Source organism: Papio anubis, chromosome 1 (genome assembly GCF_008728515.1).
Source record: "Papio anubis isolate 15944 chromosome 1, Panubis1.0, whole genome shotgun sequence".
Taxonomy (NCBI): Eukaryota; Metazoa; Chordata; class Mammalia; order Primates; family Cercopithecidae; genus Papio; species Papio anubis.
The window spans coordinates 139,232,661-139,249,977 of record NC_044976.1 but is presented as its reverse complement, the minus strand read 5'-3'; the positions used below and the strand labels follow the sequence as shown (position 1 = coordinate 139,249,977).

At 44.3% G+C, this 17,317-nt stretch overlaps 1 protein-coding gene and 1 non-coding gene across 3 annotated transcripts in view; one reads left to right on the top strand and one right to left on the bottom strand.

Moving 5' to 3' along the window:
- Positions 1-3,086: 3,086 nt before the first annotated feature.
- On the top strand, positions 3,087-3,159 carry TRNAT-UGU. Its single transcript has one exon. It is a non-coding gene; the product is annotated as a tRNA-Thr (tRNA).
- A 4,473-nt stretch (positions 3,160-7,632) lies between these two features.
- Positions 7,633-17,317, bottom strand: part of HHIPL2 (HHIP like 2) — a 36,023-nt gene continuing 26,338 nt past the window's right edge. For both annotated transcript variants that reach the window (XM_009186932.4, XM_021927004.2), the window contains exons 7-9: positions 12,355-12,436; positions 8,983-9,065; positions 7,633-8,254 (exon numbers count right to left, since the gene is read on the bottom strand). In XM_009186932.4, coding sequence (XP_009185196.2) covers positions 7,974-8,254; positions 8,983-9,065; positions 12,355-12,436 — 446 coding nt within the window. In that variant the 3' untranslated portion in view covers positions 7,633-7,973. The remainder of the gene's footprint in view (positions 8,255-8,982; positions 9,066-12,354; positions 12,437-17,317) is intronic.

Genomic DNA, 17,317 nt, shown 5'->3' with positions numbered 1-17,317 from the left:
TATATTTCAAAATAGCTAGTAGAAAAGATTAGAAATGTTCCCAGCACATCATTTCACGCATGATGGAGTGCAAGTTCCTTCTTCTCATGAAGTCGCAGCTTTTTTCTGGCACTAGATGAGCTCAAAGATTCCTTCTGGCTCTGACATCCTCATACCTTCTGACCTTGAGTCTGACTGTGGGCAGGACAGTAGAAGGTCTGCTCCCAGGAGGAGAGGATGCGCGTGGGACAATGATTCAGAGGAGAGCCAGACAGTCTCTACACCAAGTGGGTGGGAGAGCTGTCCTGGGCTGTCTCCTGTTTCCCACCACCTCAGGGATACCAGGGATTCAATGGGGAAGGGGAGAGGATATAGGCAGGGGACAAAGGAGAGAATGAGGGTGAAGAAGGTGAGAAAGCAAAGAAACTATCTTCTTAAAGCAAAAAGAAGTCCCTTTAACACAAAAAACAGCTGAGGGATATGGCTGGGACTTGCTAGTTTTCATCTCCTTTCTCTCCCAACAAAACTGGACCCTGGGATGCCTTCCCTCCTGGCAGTGCCAGAAGCTGGAATCTCTCCACGTGGTTTTCTGCTCAGAGTGGACCATAGACCGGAAGTAAATGCTCAACCTTTGGAGAACATTCCCTTCTATGTTCGTTTCTGGCATTTCACAGTTTCCTAGCACTTTCAAGTTCACTATTGTGTTGAATCCCTCAAAATGCTCTGAAACAGACAGGCCAAAATTGTCACCTCCATTTTACAGTCTTTATAGGATGTCTACTTTCTTTATCTTTATTTCATCTTACCATTTAACTTTGTGTCTTTTGTTCACAGTACAGAAATTGGAATTGAAAAGAGGAGAGGTTCCATTTGTCTATCACATGCTACCTCCTGCTGCTGGGAGATCACGTGCATCAGTACTGGGAGGAGGGGCCAGGGATGGTGCTGTGCCAGGTCAAGGGAATGGAAGAAGGGAAATTCAAAATTCATTTGTTGGAATCCTAACCCCCAGTACCTAAGGATGTGACCTTATTTGGAAAGAGTCTTTTCATAGGTAATCAAGTTAAAGTGAGGTCAGTGGGGCAGGCCCTAACCCAATATGATTGGTGTCCTTATAAAAAGGAGAAATTTGGATACAGAGCTATACATAGAGAGAAGATGATGTGAGGAGACACAAGGAGAAAACGGCCATCTACAAGCCAAGGAGATCCTTCCTTCACTGCCCTCAGAAAAAAACCAACCCTATCAACACCTTGATTTCATACTTCTAGCCTCCAGAGCTAGAAGATAATACAGTTCTGTTGTTTAAGTCACCTAGTGTGAGGTATTTTGTTCCAGCAGCCCTAGCAAACTAATGCACTCCTCAAAATCGCCTCTGAGGTGGAAAATAAGCCAGCTCTCTAAGGCTTTTGCCAAGACAACATAAGACATTAAAATCAGGCTTACATGTTTCAGGTGGAAGGAATATGTGAAATTAGAGATAATGGTGCCTGCAGGTAGCTTGAGAGGGAGGGAAAGTTTGTATATGAAAGATGCAATTGACTGAGGAGTTTGACCTTTACCCAGAGTACAGTGAGAAGGCACTGGAGGTTCCTGGAGCTGAGGAGAGACAAGAGCCATGCATTAGGCAGTAAATCTCAGAGCAATGGACTGGGGAAGCAGGAGAAGGAGAAAACCAGATAAGCTGCAGAATCTAAGGGTGGTGCAAAATTCCAACACAGATGGAGAGGCAGTGCAAGCGAAAATAAGGCAAAATGATGAGAAGACAGCTCCCAAAGCACTTCCCTGATTTCTCTTTTCTCTTAATTTACTAAATGAACATCATCAGAGATGTCATTCATCTCAACATTTGTTGAGCATCTACTATGAACCAGACACTATTCTAGGTGTTGAAAAGGCAACAGTGAATAAAGCAGATCAAAGCCCCGGCCCTCAAAGACCTGACATTCTATCAGGGAGAGATAGATGAAGAATAAAAAACAATAAGCACATTATCTACTACAAAAGAAGGTTAAGTAGTATGGAGTAAAAAGAGCAGAATAAGGAGAATGGTGCAGCTATAAATAGGGGATCACGACAGCTCCCATTGAGAGAGCGGATGTAAGCAGACACTGGGAGATGAGGGAGAGATGCCTGCAGCCCACTTGGTGAACATGATCTTCATTCTCTTTTTCACGCACTAACGGATCATGTTGTGGCCATGACTTCATTCCTTTAGTAAATGGTTCACTAACCAAAAGGGAATGAAGCATAGTGATCCTGACCATTAAAAAAAAGAGCACGGGCCGGGTGCGGTGGCTCACGCCTGTAATCCCAGCACTTTGGGAGGCCGAGGTGGGCGGATCACGAGGTCAAGAGATCAAAACCATCCTAGCCAAAATGGTGAAACCCCGTCTCTACTAAAACCACAAAAATTAGCTGGGCGTGGTGGTGCACACCTGTAGTCTCAGCTCCTTGGGAGGCTGAGGCAGGAGAATGGCTTGAACCCGGGAGACGGAGGTTGCAGTGAGCTGAGATCACACCATTGCACTCCAGCCCAGGCGACAGTGCGAGATTCTGTCTCAAAAAAAAGAAAAAAAGTAGAAAAAGAAAAAAGAAGGAAAGCAAAGCAGAGGCAGAGCTTTGCTTGTTCACTCTGCCTCATCTAGCATTATTTGAGTACTCAGTAAATATGTGTTGAAGCAATTAATTCATCCCAAATCAGTAACTTAGTTTATGAGAACAAAGACACCCCCATAACCTCCCACTTCCCTGAAAGTACCAAACTTGATACAATTTATCAAGGAAGCAAGATTGAAAGATTTACTGAGAGTAAACATCCCACTGAAAATATGACCAGAACACCATTTCATTTTTGCACTTTCCCTCCCAGCCTTTGTCTGTATGCGTAAGTTAGGTATGATTTAGTGTATTGTAATCACAAACATATGATTTGAGGCTTCAGTGTTTTACATTTATCATCATGTTGTAAGCACTGTTCTCTGTCATTTCATAGCCTTTACAACTACCATTGATAATAGATGCATGGGATCAAATTCTCACAGACCGCCAGGTAAACCAATGCTGTTGGTAAGATCTGTGATTTCCTGGAGAGGATGTTTCACGTGGGCTCCATAGCTCAGTGGTTAGAGCACTGGTCTTGTAAACCAGGGGTCGCGAGTTCGATCCTCGCTGGGGCCTCCTATCGGCTTGCTTTTATTTTAATCCATAGTATTTAAATACAGAATAGAGTCCAAAATGGAAAACGTGATTTCCGAAAACGTTACTCCTAACAGAGTTAAACATTAGTTCCCCTGAAATGCAAATCGGGAGCATCCTTAACGTGCTTTAGAAGTGACCCGGAAGAGAAAATCCTGGACCCCCAACAAGAAGCAGGCAAGGGCAGGAGGAGGGGGAAACTGGCTCGGCAGCCCCAGTACTACCGGACCTGCTGGCCGGAGTACCGGAAATGGAGGCTTGAGGCTAACGCCCTGCACACAGACACCATTGCCTCAATGAAAACCAAGTGGAGGCGGCGGCCTTGGCAGTGAACTCGGCTGCTGGCTAACAGGACTGGCCGTGGCGGCGCCGCGGCTGCAGTTACGGCGCGTGGCCGGCGGGCGGCGCTGTGGCACCGCTCCCCATCGCCTCCCGGCAGGCCGGCGGCTGCGCTTCTCCACGCCCTGCCAGGGCCGAGAGCGGACGCTAGCCGGCTCTATGGCTGACACGTGGCAGCCCAGGCCCGACAGCCCGGCCTGGCTCCAAGGTCCTACCCCTTCCGAGGCGACTCCCAAAAATAGTCCCGGGTTGCTTGGGAAGCCAGTGTTTGCAGCCTTTCTGACTCTGTGTGTTTTCCCTAAATTCCTCAATGCCGCGTGACTACAGAGTCACCAGAGGAAAGTGCCAACAGCCTTTTTTCTGACCACATGAATTTTTCCAACCCAGGATTTCTTTTCCCAGATCTGAGGGCGAGAGCTTGATAAAGGACTGTGTGTAAAGACGCCACAAGCCGCGTGTGGCCGCTGGGTGCTTGAAATGTGGCTAGTCCAAATGGCGATGTCCTGAAAGAGTAAAATACACATGGAATTTAAAAGACTTGGAACCGAAACAGGATGTAAGCCATCTCACTAGTAATTTTTGAATTGATTCCATGTTGAAATATATTGGATTATATAAAATAGAGTGTAATTAAAATAATTATAAAAAATTGTATAATTACAATTAACTGTATTTTTTTTTTTTAATGTATCTACTAGAAAATTTTAGGTTACATTCGTGGCTCCCATCTGCAGCTCTCATTTATCTTTCTGTTAGATAGTGCAGGTTAGGGACCCAGAGTCCTCTGACCTTGCGTTTAAGTTAATTCTTAATCTGGCTCCCACTAAGTAAACTGTAATAGCCAGAGAAAGTCTCTTTCATCTCTGGGTCTCCCCGGAGTCAGTACTGTGCCTGACAAGCAGTAAGCACAGCCTTCGTTGAGATGAAATTAAATATCTTCCCAACAAGCTCTTTAAAGCCAGGGAATTTATCTCTTTTTTTTTTCTTTTTCTTTGTTGGTGGTGGTGGTGGTGTTTTTGTTTTTGTTTTTTTTTTTTGAAAGGGAGTCTTCCTCTGTCGCCCAGGTTTGAGTGCAGTGACTTCATTTTGGCTCACTGCAACCTCCACCTCCCAGGTTCAAGCGATTCTCTTGCCTCAGCCTCCCAAATAGCTGGGATTACAGGTGCCCGCCACCACGCCCAGCTAATTTTTTGCATTTTTAGTAGACATGGGATTTTGCCACATTGGCCAGGCTGGTCTCGAACACCTGGCTTCAAGTGATGCACCCGCCACGGCCTCCCACAGTGCAGAGATTACAGGTGTGAACCACTACAAGGAATGTGTTTCTTAAACTGAGTTCGCTTTGGGAGTGATGCAACTGTAAGACTTTCTGTTTTGGCTTGTAATATTTTAGATCTAGGAAAACACACTCAACACCCTCATACTTTGTTAATTATTTTGGTCCTCTGTGGTCAGGATATCTACTGCTAGCAATGCTGTGGAGGTGAAGTGTTCACAGTGCCTTGAGGACATAGGACCCACTGATGCAACAAAAATACCCATATTATCACAAAAGCATTAGCCCTTTACTAACACACTGAATGCCTTTTGGCAAAGCCATTTGGGATCCTTGAATACCTTAGTCCCAGGACTACTTACTCTGAGTTACTTGGTCATCAAGTAACAAAGTAGTAAGAAAGAGAAGTTTTTGAAGCTCTCTAATCCCATCTCCCTCCAGTCATTGCCAGTCGTCATCATTCCTCTCCCTTCCCCTGACACAAGCTGATCTCTAGAAAGAGCAAGTACCTGCACATGTGTATTTTTCAACTCTCCGAACTTTTCAACACCTTAGGCTGTAAGGAAGAGGAATACGTTCTGGCTTTTCAATGCCCTAGAGATTGTTTTCTAACAGTCCTAGACCCTCCCAGGAAGGCTCACCGGCATCACCAGGCATCTTTCCAGAAAATAAAGCCACTTGCTAGAGAAAAACACTCTGCCTCTCCCCCAGCTTTCCAACATTTCAGAGGCCCCATTCAGTTTCCCGGTCTAGACCCATGCAATACCCTCCAGTGCGAAACCGGCGTTCCAAATGCTTTGAATTTGGTGTGTGCGATCCTTTAAGTTGATACATGAATTTTGAGGGTTTTCCCCCAGCTCAAACACTTCCAGTCCAGACTGTATTTTTGCCCCATGTATTTGAAGAAAGACCATATGAGCAGAGAAAGCAGAGTGGGCTCAAACATTTAGTCCAGAGGTTAGATCCAATCTCCTTGAACTGGCCTGGGGTTTTCAGCTCTTCCAACAAAATAACCCTGGGTTAATCCCCTCCACCTTTAAGTTGCTGTCTTCATCTGAGAAGAAGCTAAAAGTGTGAAATATCAAGTTGGTTACACTCTGAAGTTCATTTCGATCCTAGAGAGTATACATAAGCGCTACAAAGGTAGGCAAGGAAAACTAAAACTATGAAAAAGGCAAAGGAAGAAGACTTGAAGACGATAAAAAAAAAAATGATCTGCAGAAAACGATGACTGGTGTTTAGCAGCTTCCATAAAGACAGAACAAGAGAAAAAGAATCAGAGAGGTTTGATGGATTCCTGTCAGGTAAGGTTACCTAAAGTAAAAAGATGGAAACTGCTTCTATGGAAGTCTTTTACAAAAAAATCTATCCAGAGTATGTCCAATCCTATCTAAAATAGTGATCATATGACCTTAAAAGTTAACAACCCTGGTATTTTATGCTTTTGTTCTCTTTAAACCAAATTGTCTACACTCTTCTGAATGTTTTGCATAATATGAAGAACTTGATGAAAATAGGGACCATTTCCTCTGTTAGTTCTTCAATCCTCATAGTTCAAAAGTCACAATCCTTCATTGAGGGCCTCCATGAAGGCAGGTGCACAGCAGACTGCAAAGGGGAATTGGTTCTAGTCCAACTGAATTGTTCCCTGTCCCTTTACACCACTGTGATACAGTCACTTAACCTCACAAAGCTTCACTTTTCTCATCTTCAATGGAGGTTTTATGGCAACAGAGAAGAGCAAGGCTTTGAGGTTTCAAGATAAGGTATAAGCTTGGCACATAGTAGGTATTCAAATAAAATGTAGTTAAGTTTATTATGCTATGTGCACAATAAAGCCAAATAGTGAAACTTCCTTTGCAAAGATTATAACAGTGAGAGAAGCCTGGCATGGCTGACCCCCTCTTGCCTCTAGCCTCACGGGCTGGCTGTCCTCACTCATTCCTGACTGAGGCCAAGTTAACCATGGGAGGAATTTAGTTTATTGTTTAACTTTGAAGCAAGAATTATAATAGTCCCTCCCTCCCTAAAACTAACTCCCTCCTTGCTCAGGGACTGAAGATGCCTTTGTAAAACTGATGGAAGGCCACTAGATTATGGGAAGGGCCTGAATTCTGCTAAAATGTAAGCATCATTTCTATAATCCCTTACTGCTCAGGAGTCATGTGGTCAGAGGTCACAAGATTTATGACTTCTCCAGTTGCTCCTATAGATAACATCACTATTGTAGCACCTAAGATTGGTCTTTTGAGATGTTTTTCAGATGGTTGCACCCTGGAAACCAACTAACCTATCCAGATTTGTGATTCATCACTCAACATTTCATGTGGCCCCGATCCAGAAGCAGACTCAGTGCACAAGGACTGTTCCTCACACCCCTGTGATTTCATTCTCAACCAATCAGCAGCACACATTCTCTAGCCCCTCCCCCCACCAAACTATCCATAAAAACTCCAGCCTCTGAGTCCTCTGTGAGACTGATTTGAGTAATAACTCCAGTCCTTCTAGTTGGCAGCCTCTGTGTTAAACTGTTTCTACTGCAATATTGTAGTCTCAGTGAATTGGTTTTGTCTGTGCACTACACGGGAAGAATCTGTCAGGCCATTACTATAGTAAGTGCTGGAGGTACAGAACTGAACCTGCTCTTGTTCACTTCATGAGCTTTGGGCTGGGGAAAGGAGACACCACATTTAAAGGGTCTTTCCTTGTAAGCTTGTCACAGGCTTCCTCTTAGACCTGGGGTGAAGCAGGAGGGTGAAGTATGGTTCTTATGCAAGTGTGGCACAGCATGCTAGATTTCCTAATGTCAAACAAATATCCAGGATATCAAAGGATATGTGTCAGTTTGAACAAATGTTGATTTATTACCTCAGATTGTAGGCATTTACAAAACAAAATGGAGACATCCAGTGTGATTCCAAGCAGGCTCATGGACTAGTGCTCACCATAACCCAGGTGCACCAGCAATCTGGGATATGGTCTCCTACAGAAGCACTGCATACAGAGAAGGTGCATTTATTTATTCAGCAGATAGCAAGATTTCCCAGGGAGAGGAAAACCACCCTGCCCCACCTCTATCCTGGCTTCCCAGACTTCTAAGGTCTTTATTCAGCAGTGACTTTCATTTGATGAGGTGGCTCTCCTCTCTCACGTCACCCTGTCAGCCACCTTGACCAATAGCTCACGGGAGACTTCTGCCAGCTCGCCTCTGCTCTGCTGATGGCCTCATCCTGCCACGGTGGCTTTTCAGGCTCTTCCTCCTCTTGCCCTGGGGGACTTGGGGCCCCACTCTGGCTTTCTTCTTTGTACCAGGCCCTGGCAGGGTATTCTTGCTGCTTGTAGGAGAAGCCAGCTTCTTGGAGGAGCCTTTCTGAGACAAACCCTGGGCTGGGCCGGAAGCTAAGGTTGCAGATTTTCTAGCAGCTTTCTCTGATTGCTCCTTTAGCAAGTCCAAGACTGTCTCTGAGAAATCAGCATTTATTTAGTGAAAAATATAAGTCCCAGAAAGTAGCTATAAGGGAAACCTATAACTGCATTAGAGTTCTTTAATATAAATTCTTTTTATTAATACTTTTTAATTCCCTAACTGGCCTTGATCTAAATATATGAGCTTTTTAGAAGGGTCACTCCAGTGATACATGGTTCTGTAATAGTTTCCTTAAGATAGTATCCTTCCTCTGTAAGTCTTTCCTGACTCCCCACCCTGCCCCAAGGAAACATTCCTCATTCTAGGGGCCCTCTCAGTGCCCTGAACATCCTTCTATACCAGAACATTACTGCTACATTTATTTCTTTATTTGCCTGCACTTCCCATCCCCACTCCTATTTAACTCTGAATTCCTACACGTCATAGGCTTTAAGTGTTCATTGTTGTATCTCTAGGGATAAGCATAGTTCCTGCCACAAAGTATGAAATGAATGATGCCAAATAAATGAATATATGAACGATTAAATGAATGAATCAACAAATGAATGAATGAATGAGTGAATGAATGAATAGAGGAAACCAGTCACAGTAGAAGCGGGTATCCTCACACTCATAACTCCTCTGTTATGCAGAAGAGATGTATAGACTTAATTTCCCTCAGGGGTAACTAAGACTCCACCGTGGGAATTATGGCCTGCTTGCTGAGGGCACTGCCTTAGCCTCCACACCAGGGCCTGAGCCTAAGACTCAAAGATGGACTCACTGGCAAGTGGTTTGAACGGGATCCGCTTACTCTTGGTTCTCACCGGCACTGGCTTGTATTTGCACTTGCCTGGGGGTGCCCGCCTAAAAACACAAACAGAAAGCATGAGGACGCAAGACTCTGAAGATGCAACCAGAAAATCAAGGTCACCAGAGGGTGTATATTTGCAAGAATTGGGGTCAGCCTTTACTTATCCATGGGGATGGGGTAGATGTAATACAAAATATGCTATGAGCTCAGAAGGAGAGGTAAAAGGGCACAGACAGAACAGGGCACCTCAGGCCCTTGAGAGACAGTGCAGAAAGGGAGTTAGGAGTATGGGCATGGTGGCAGTCAAAACGGGTTCACATCCTTGTAATCAGGGACAAATAAACCTTGCTAAGTCTCAGTCTCCACATCTATAAAATGCAAAAACTAATATTCCCCATCTTCCTAGGAACAGTACCCAGCACATAACAAGAGTTCACGGATGAAGCTGATGATGAGGATGATTCTGCTGCTGCTTCTGATGGTGGTGCTGGTGGCTCCCTTTAAAGAAAATGTCTTCAAGAACTCAAAGCACAGCCCTTAAGCAATGCCTGCTTCTCTGCCTAGTAACACACACATTCTTAAACTGCTTGTCCCCGGGTACATCTTCTGAAATAAAAGGGACTTTGAGGACAGAGAGTACTTCCACTGTAGAGAGCAGAGCTGGAACTTCCCAGCCTGTCCCCATTGCCTTCTCTGCCTTGCTCCAACTCTATCTCTCACTGCCATCCTCCCAAGTCCAGGTGGAGGGGAAAGAAAAGGTAATTGTTTTTATTTAACAAACACTTATGTAGTGCTTAGGCACCATTCTAAATACTTTGCAAATATTAACTCACTGAGTCTTCCTAACAATGCTGTGAAGTAAGTACTATTACTATACTCATTTTACAGAGGGGAAACTGAGGCTCACACAGGCTAAGAAACAGGCCCAAGGCCACACAGTTAGTCAGTGGCAAAGCCAAGATTCCAAGCCCAGGCTCAAGTCCGTGTTCTCAACCACTGTATTTAGCTACCCCTAAAGGAAGGGTAGGAGGAAAAAAAAGGGAGGGAGAAATGAATACATAAATTAGTCAGGTGCCCTCAAAATGCTGGGAGTGGTGCATTTAGTGCAAAGACAAGCTGAATAAGTAATCAGAGCAGAATCTGGTCCACTTATAGAAGCTTTAAAAAGTCTATGTGATTCGATATAGTTATAACTGAACGGAGGGAGTAGCACTGAAATGACCTGTCCACAAAGAGAACTGAGTTCCTATTCCAGGCTCCTCTTTCTAGCTGTACCTGGGGCAAGTAATTTAACTTAACTAGACTTCAGTTTCTTTAACCATAGAGTGAGGATGTTAACCTGCCTGGTTGGAATTCTGTCAGCATTAAATGATAGCCCACATGCATGGCACTTAGCACAGTGCCTGGCATACAGAAATAACTCCATAAATGTCAATTTTTTTAAAAAAAGGTGAACGAGTAAGGATGTCTTCAGTGTGAAAATGCTTTATGGGTGCTTTCCGTATGGCTTCTCACAGCTGCTCTTGTGAAAGTGGGGAGTTAAATTATCTGCCAGCTAAATCAGAAAACTGCCAAAGGAAAGAAAAATGGATTCACATAGGAAGCCTATTAATGGAAAGAGAACTCCCCACCAAGGCATCATCAACCATCAGAAGCACTTGAAAGACCCTGAGTCTGCTCCAGCTCCTAAGCCCAGGATATGTGCACAGAAGCAGACCCAGCAGTGGAAACAGCCCAGTATTAAATTCACCCCTTGGCTATCCACCCTCCACCATCCGCACATCGCCCCGGGCACAGCCTCAGGGACGGAGCCTCTTCCAGGAACTTCCAAGAATACACAAGCTGAGAGCCCTGTGGCCAAATAGAAGCTGAGCTAGAGCTGGCCCCAAAGCCCTAACCAGTGGCTGGACCTATTTGCCTCATGTCTACTGTATGCCAATCCAGATGTGGGTAACATAAGCCTCAGGGGAAAATTTTCTTCTGTAGGTCTATCTGTAAGCTAATTCAAGGGGAGATTTTCTTGCTTTGGCAAGAATTTTCAGATAAATCTAGAGCACTGGGGCAGGGTGCGTGGTGGCACACACCTGTAAATCCAGCACTTCGGGAGGTCGAGGCAGGTGGATCGCTTGAGTCCAGTAGTTTGAGATCAGCCTGGGCAACATGGCAAAACCCCATCTCTACTGAAAATACAAAAATTAGCCGGGTGTGGTGGTGCATGCCTGTAATCCCAGTGACTTGGGAGGCTGAGGCACATGAATAGCTTGAACCCAGGAGGCAGAGGTTGCAGTGAGCCAAGATCGTGTCACTGCAGTCCAGCCTGGGAAACAGAGTGAGACTCTTTTTAAAAAAAAAAAAAAAAAAATTCTAGTGCACTGCCCAGATTCCTCAGGATGGATACACTGCATCACCCTCCCCGGGGCAGATAACCTGACCCAGATCCAACAACTTCTCAAGCGGGAAGTGGTATTGTGGCTTTTGCCTGTGCTGGTGGAGGTTGGTCAGCCTCTGAGAGAGATAAGCAAAGAAGCAGAAGGAAATAGCATAGAGCCCAGCAAGTGAATAAACACTAAACTCCAGAAAAGGTCAGCTGGAGCTACTAAGGAACTTGGCAGTTAAATGTATTTGCCAAAGACCTGGAGATCTGCACCAAGCCCAGGGGACAGGGGAGCAGTACTTACTCAGGTGCTTAGAGGTGTATGCCTGTTGTTAGATGACCTCAGACAGACACTTCCAGAAGCATATTTAAAAAAAAAAAAAAAAAAAAAAAAAACCCTGTCATGGTGGCTTACGCCTGATATCCCAGCACTTTGGAAGACCAAGGCAGGTGAATCACCTGAGGTTGGGAGTTCGAGACCAGCCTGACCAACATGGAGAAATCCCATCTCTACTAAAAATACAAAATTAGCTAGCTATGGTGGTGCATGCCTGTAATCTCAGCTACTTGGGAGGCTGAAGCAGGAAAATCGCTTGAACCTGAGAGGTGGAGGTTGCGGTGAGACAAGGTCGCACCATTACACTCCAGCCTGGGCAACAAGAGTGAAACTCCATCTCAAAAAAAAAAAAAAAAAAAGCCACAGACCTAGACTAGGTCAGAAAACCCTAGAAAGACTCAAGGTCTTCATGTCCAACTGCAAAGAGACCGTTTCCCAAGTATTTCATAATTTCTATAGACTCATTGTCCTATGCCATTATTTGTCCAAACTACTTTTCATCTAGAACATGAGTTTGCTTCATCAATAATTTTTGGTAATTTGAGGGACAGTGAGGATTGTTTTTATGGCCTGCCATGGAGATAAGAAATGAGAAAAATGCATTTGAGAAGAAAATGACATCAAATCTCACCTTGAGGGGTCAACAAACTTGTAAATAGATCCATGTGGTGCGTAGGCACTTGGGTAAGAGGTCGCCAGGAAATACAGCTCCCCTAAGGCAACAAAAATAGACAGGCAATAATGGGACATCAGGCAGCACTGAGACACAGAACTGGATGCACAGAAAACGGTCAAAAAGAGGTTATGGCCCTAAAATGCAGTGAGCCCCAAGAATAGAATCCCAGAAACCTAACTGACGTCTGCTTCGCTGGGCTGTGAGCTCCTTGAGGAGAAAGTCCATCTCGAACCCCCAAAGACTAGCTGAGTGTATGGCCTAGCAGAGGTAATTTCATGTGTATGTTTGTTTATCAAACCAAACAGCTTTCTCCCTTATCACCTCCTTGCTCTCAGAAACTTCACCTCAGTGAATCTCCATTTCCTTCCTTACCTCTTTCCTCTGTGAACACTTGGATACACACAGTCTGCAGGCTGAGGACCATCTGTCAATCACTTTATTTTCTCCCTTCTTTAGTCGTTTTGTTTCCCTTCAGCCTTACTCCCATTTTCCTCTTTCATTCCGTCCTTGAGTTCCTTATTTCCTGGTGACCCTCCCCACTCTCCACCTCTTCTCTTGGTCTTTTCCATGTCCCACAAAAATCACCTCTACCCACTCTCTCCTGTATCTCTCTGATGTGGTTTGGCTGTGTCCCCACTCAATCTCATCGTGACTTATAGCTCCCATAATTCCCACGTGTTGTGGGAGGGACCCAATGGGAGATAATTGAATAATGGGGGCAGCTTCCCCTATACTGTTCTCCTGGTAGTGAATAAGCCTCATGAGCTCTGACGGTTTTATATGGTTTTATAAGAGGAAATCCCTTTCTCTTGGCTCTCATTTGCTCTCTTCTGCCACCATGTAAGATGTGCCTTTCACCTTCCACCATGATTGTGAAGCCTTCCCAGCCATGCGGAACTGTGAGTCCACTAAGCTTCTTTTTCTTTGTAAATTACCCAGTCTCAAGTATGTCTTTATCAGCAGTGTGAAAACGGACTAATACACTCTTAGAAAGAGCCCCACTCCTTCCTATTTCTGCCACTTGGAGCTCTGGGAAATGTTCTTTTCTCACAGTAACTACCTCATTCCACCTTGCTTTCTAGTTATTTGTGAGGGACATTATGCTGTGGGGTCATAAGCCCCAGTGGGGAGTCCCAGAAGTCTGGTTTGATTTCTGATAACACCAGTTCCTCTCCATGCTATCTTGGGAGAAGTCTTCACCTGCACAGCCCTCAAGATATGTATTCATTTGTAAAATGGGGATCACAATGCCTCAAGTGATTGTTAGGTATTCAATTTGAAAGTGTTAGATAACCAGGCTGGCGCGGTAGCTCACGCCTGTAATCCCAGCACTTTGGGAGGCTGAGGCAGGTGGATCACCTGAGGTCAGGAGTTTGAGACAAGCCTGGCCAACATGCAAAACCCCCCTCTACTAAAAATACAAAAATTATCCGAGCGTGGTGGCGCACGTCTGTAATCCCAGCTATGCAGGAGGCTGAGACATGAGAATCACTTGAATCTGGGAGGCACAGGTTGCAGTGAGCCAAGACCGCATCACTACACTCCCAGTGCAACAGGCAACAGAGCAAGACTCTGTCTCAAAAAAAAAAAAGTGTTCGATAATCGTAGTTATTATTACTTTCTCATCTCTCTGACCCAATGTTTGTGCCATTACACTGAATTAAATTCACTTGCTGTTATGTGCCTTACACAACTCTTTCTCAATTTTATGAAAGAAAATGTCTATTAAGTTGCAATTCTGAAAAACCTAAAGCTTTATACAGCTCTGGGTTATTTAAACAACTGATTTTTTTTTTTTTTTTTAAAGACAAGGTCTTGCTCTGTTGCTGACTGGAGTGTAGTGGCACAATCACGGCTCACTGTAGCCTCCACCTCCTGGGCTCAAGCAAACCTTCTACCTCAGTCACTTGAGTAGCTGGGACTACAGGTGCATGCCACCACATCAGGCTCATTTTTTAAACTTTTTGTAGAGATGGGGTCTCCCTATGTTGCTCAGGCTGGTCTCAACCTCCTGCACTCAAGGAATCCTCCCAGCTCAGCCTCCCAAAGCAGTAGGATTACAGGCATGAGCCACCACACAACAGCTCTAAACAACTGCTTTTTGTGGAGAACAGAGACCAGTGTTTGTCTTGTGCTAAGTGTGAGCCTCTTGGTCTTTGCATAGCCACTACACAGGGTAGCAGCTGCCTAACAGACTATGATTTGTGTACTGACAAACTAAATTTATCATCTTCCCCATGTAAGAGATCTGATGAATTAGGACACACCCTCCTTCAGAGTCAGTTTGCTCCGTCTGAATGGGAACCCCAGGCACCATCTGGAGTGATTCTACCATTCGATAAATGTGGTGTCTAAGAAAGGTCCACGAGTACATAGGCAGGGGCCCCTCGAGACCATGCAAAGGCCTTCCTAGTCTAAAAAGAAAATTGAAAACCCTGCCTATGCAGGACTGCAGTTTGTGTAAATTATATGTCTTCCACATTCCATAGACTTCCCATTTTATTTTTAGGTTAAAACAATGCTAGAGGTGAATTTCATCTGTAGTTTCCAACTGATATTTTTAATATATGTCTTAGGGGAGAAAAACAAAAAAAAAAAACTATAATATGCCATGTAAAACAAAAATGCATGCTATACAAATTTACTGCAAACATAATTCATTTGACCAGCCCTCTTGGGAATGTGCTTCAGTGACTGACTTTCAGAAATCCCATGAATGAATCCTCAGCAATGGGCAGCTCCACACCAGCCATTCGCTCAGCAGTAATTCATACCAGCTATCAACTCTCAGGACGTGAACTGTAGGACGTGACCCAGGACGTGAACTGTAGCCATAGGTGAGGCAGAGCTCAAGTTCCAAGTAAAAGGTGACTTACCTAAAGCCAGTGGACTGGTAATAAAATAATGAAATAATGCTCAGATCTAAAAATGCCTCTCAGAGGAAAAGAATATGCCAAGAGCAGAAAATATGAATCAGTTTATGCAAAAACACAAGAGCAAGCAACTCTAGGGAAAAAAAATAATAATAACCTGCCTCAGGAACAGCCTCATTAGCCTCAGGGCCGCCCTTGGGCAAAGACTTGGGAACACTCTGGCAAGTCTACCCCATAAAATTCAGCCAAGGACTCTGTTTTGTTTGCCAGATGTACCATGACTGGTTTTTTTTTGGCTCTTTTTCTTTTAACTGTTTTCTACTGTGAGACATCTACAAGCACAACAAACCAAGTCACCAAAGCCAAGAACAGCCACAGAAGATGGCAGCCCAGGATCCCTGGGCAGACTCTGGGGGTCCAACCTCTGGGGGGGTTTCACCCACGGCGGTGTCCGGCAGAGGAGAGGCCCCACCACCTCCTGTAGCTTTCACGTCACTCTCTTTCCACTGGCCATCATCCTGCCAGCTTGTGGTTTCTCTCCTTTTTCATATGTTTGGACTTCCAATTTGAAACTCACATAGACTTTTTTCTGTTAAAATACTTGAAGTTTCCAAAATTCTTGAAGTTTCCTCTGCTCCTATAAAACATTCATCTCAAACTATCCGTTCATCAGCTAACTGAGAGGAAAGGGTCCGGGAGATGACTGGGTCTCCTTATATCCTACTCAAGTGAAGGTCCCAGGCAGCCACCTCACAGCCCAGAGGGGAAAGAAACCAAATATTTCAGAATCCTTTGAGACTCTGGTTTATACCTACAGAGAATCTTTTTTTTTTTTCTTTTTGATTGGTTTTGTTTTCTGTTGTTTAATTATTATTTTTTTCCACCTATACAGAATCTAGATGTGGAAGGGACCTTGAGAGATCACCTTATTATCTCTGCCTCTAAACATGATGATATCTAGTGCCAAATACTGGAAAGTTCACTGTCCTCAAATAAAACAAAACAAAAATATTTAAAATTTGAAAACTTTATCTTTCCGAGTGAAACATAACTTATGTAAAGCTGAAGTTAAAAATCGGTTTTCTGATGATAAAATGTTTGGAAACGTATTAGAACTGAGTCTCTCTGGGTGTCTCTCTCATGTACATGTGCATATCATGCTTCACTGAAGCCCTTAACACGTGCCTAGTCTGTCTATTGAGGGACCTCCTACCTAGATGTCTACCTTTTTCTCAGATTTCTAAATAAATAAATAAATAAAATCCTCCTTTGCTCACAAACTCTTGGCAAGGTCAGGAAAGAGCCTGGCCCAACCAGTGAGATGATCACTAGAGGCCCGTTTCCCAGACAGCACCGGCAGCATAAACACCCACTGCCCATTTAGTCTGGTCCACTGTTGGCCCTTTCCACATTCCTAGAACTGCAGTTCAGCATAGATCTCCCCCTCACAGTGAGTTGTGTGGTTCAACCTGGAAGGAGTAGGCTGGCATATTCAATCTGTTTCTTCATTGGTGAAATGAGCATTATAATTACATCATGGGGCCAGGCACCGTGGCTTACGCCTGTAATCTCAGCACTTTGGGAGGCTGAGGTGGGCAGATCACCCAACGTCAGGAATTTGAGACCAGCCTGGCCAACACAGCAAAACCCCGTCTCTACTAAAAATACAAACATTAGCTGGGCGTGGTGGCAGGTGCCTGTAGTCCCAGCTGCTTGGGAGGTTGAGGCGGGAGAATTGCTTGAACTCCAGAAGCGGAGGTTGCAGTAAGCAGAGATGGCACCACTGCTCTCCCTCCTGGGTGACAGAGCAAGACTCTGTCTCAAAAAAAAAAGGAGAAAAAATCAAAAGTAATTTTATCATGGGGGTGTTATGATTACGAAATAAGGTGAAAAACATGACGTGCTTAGAATAGTATCCAGTACATTATAAAAGATGACTAAGTGATAGTGATCATAGTAGAAGTGATAATTACTATTTAAAATAAACATTTAGTTGATGCCTGTGATTATCCAAGTTCCAGGAAGTAGAAATCAAACAACTCTGT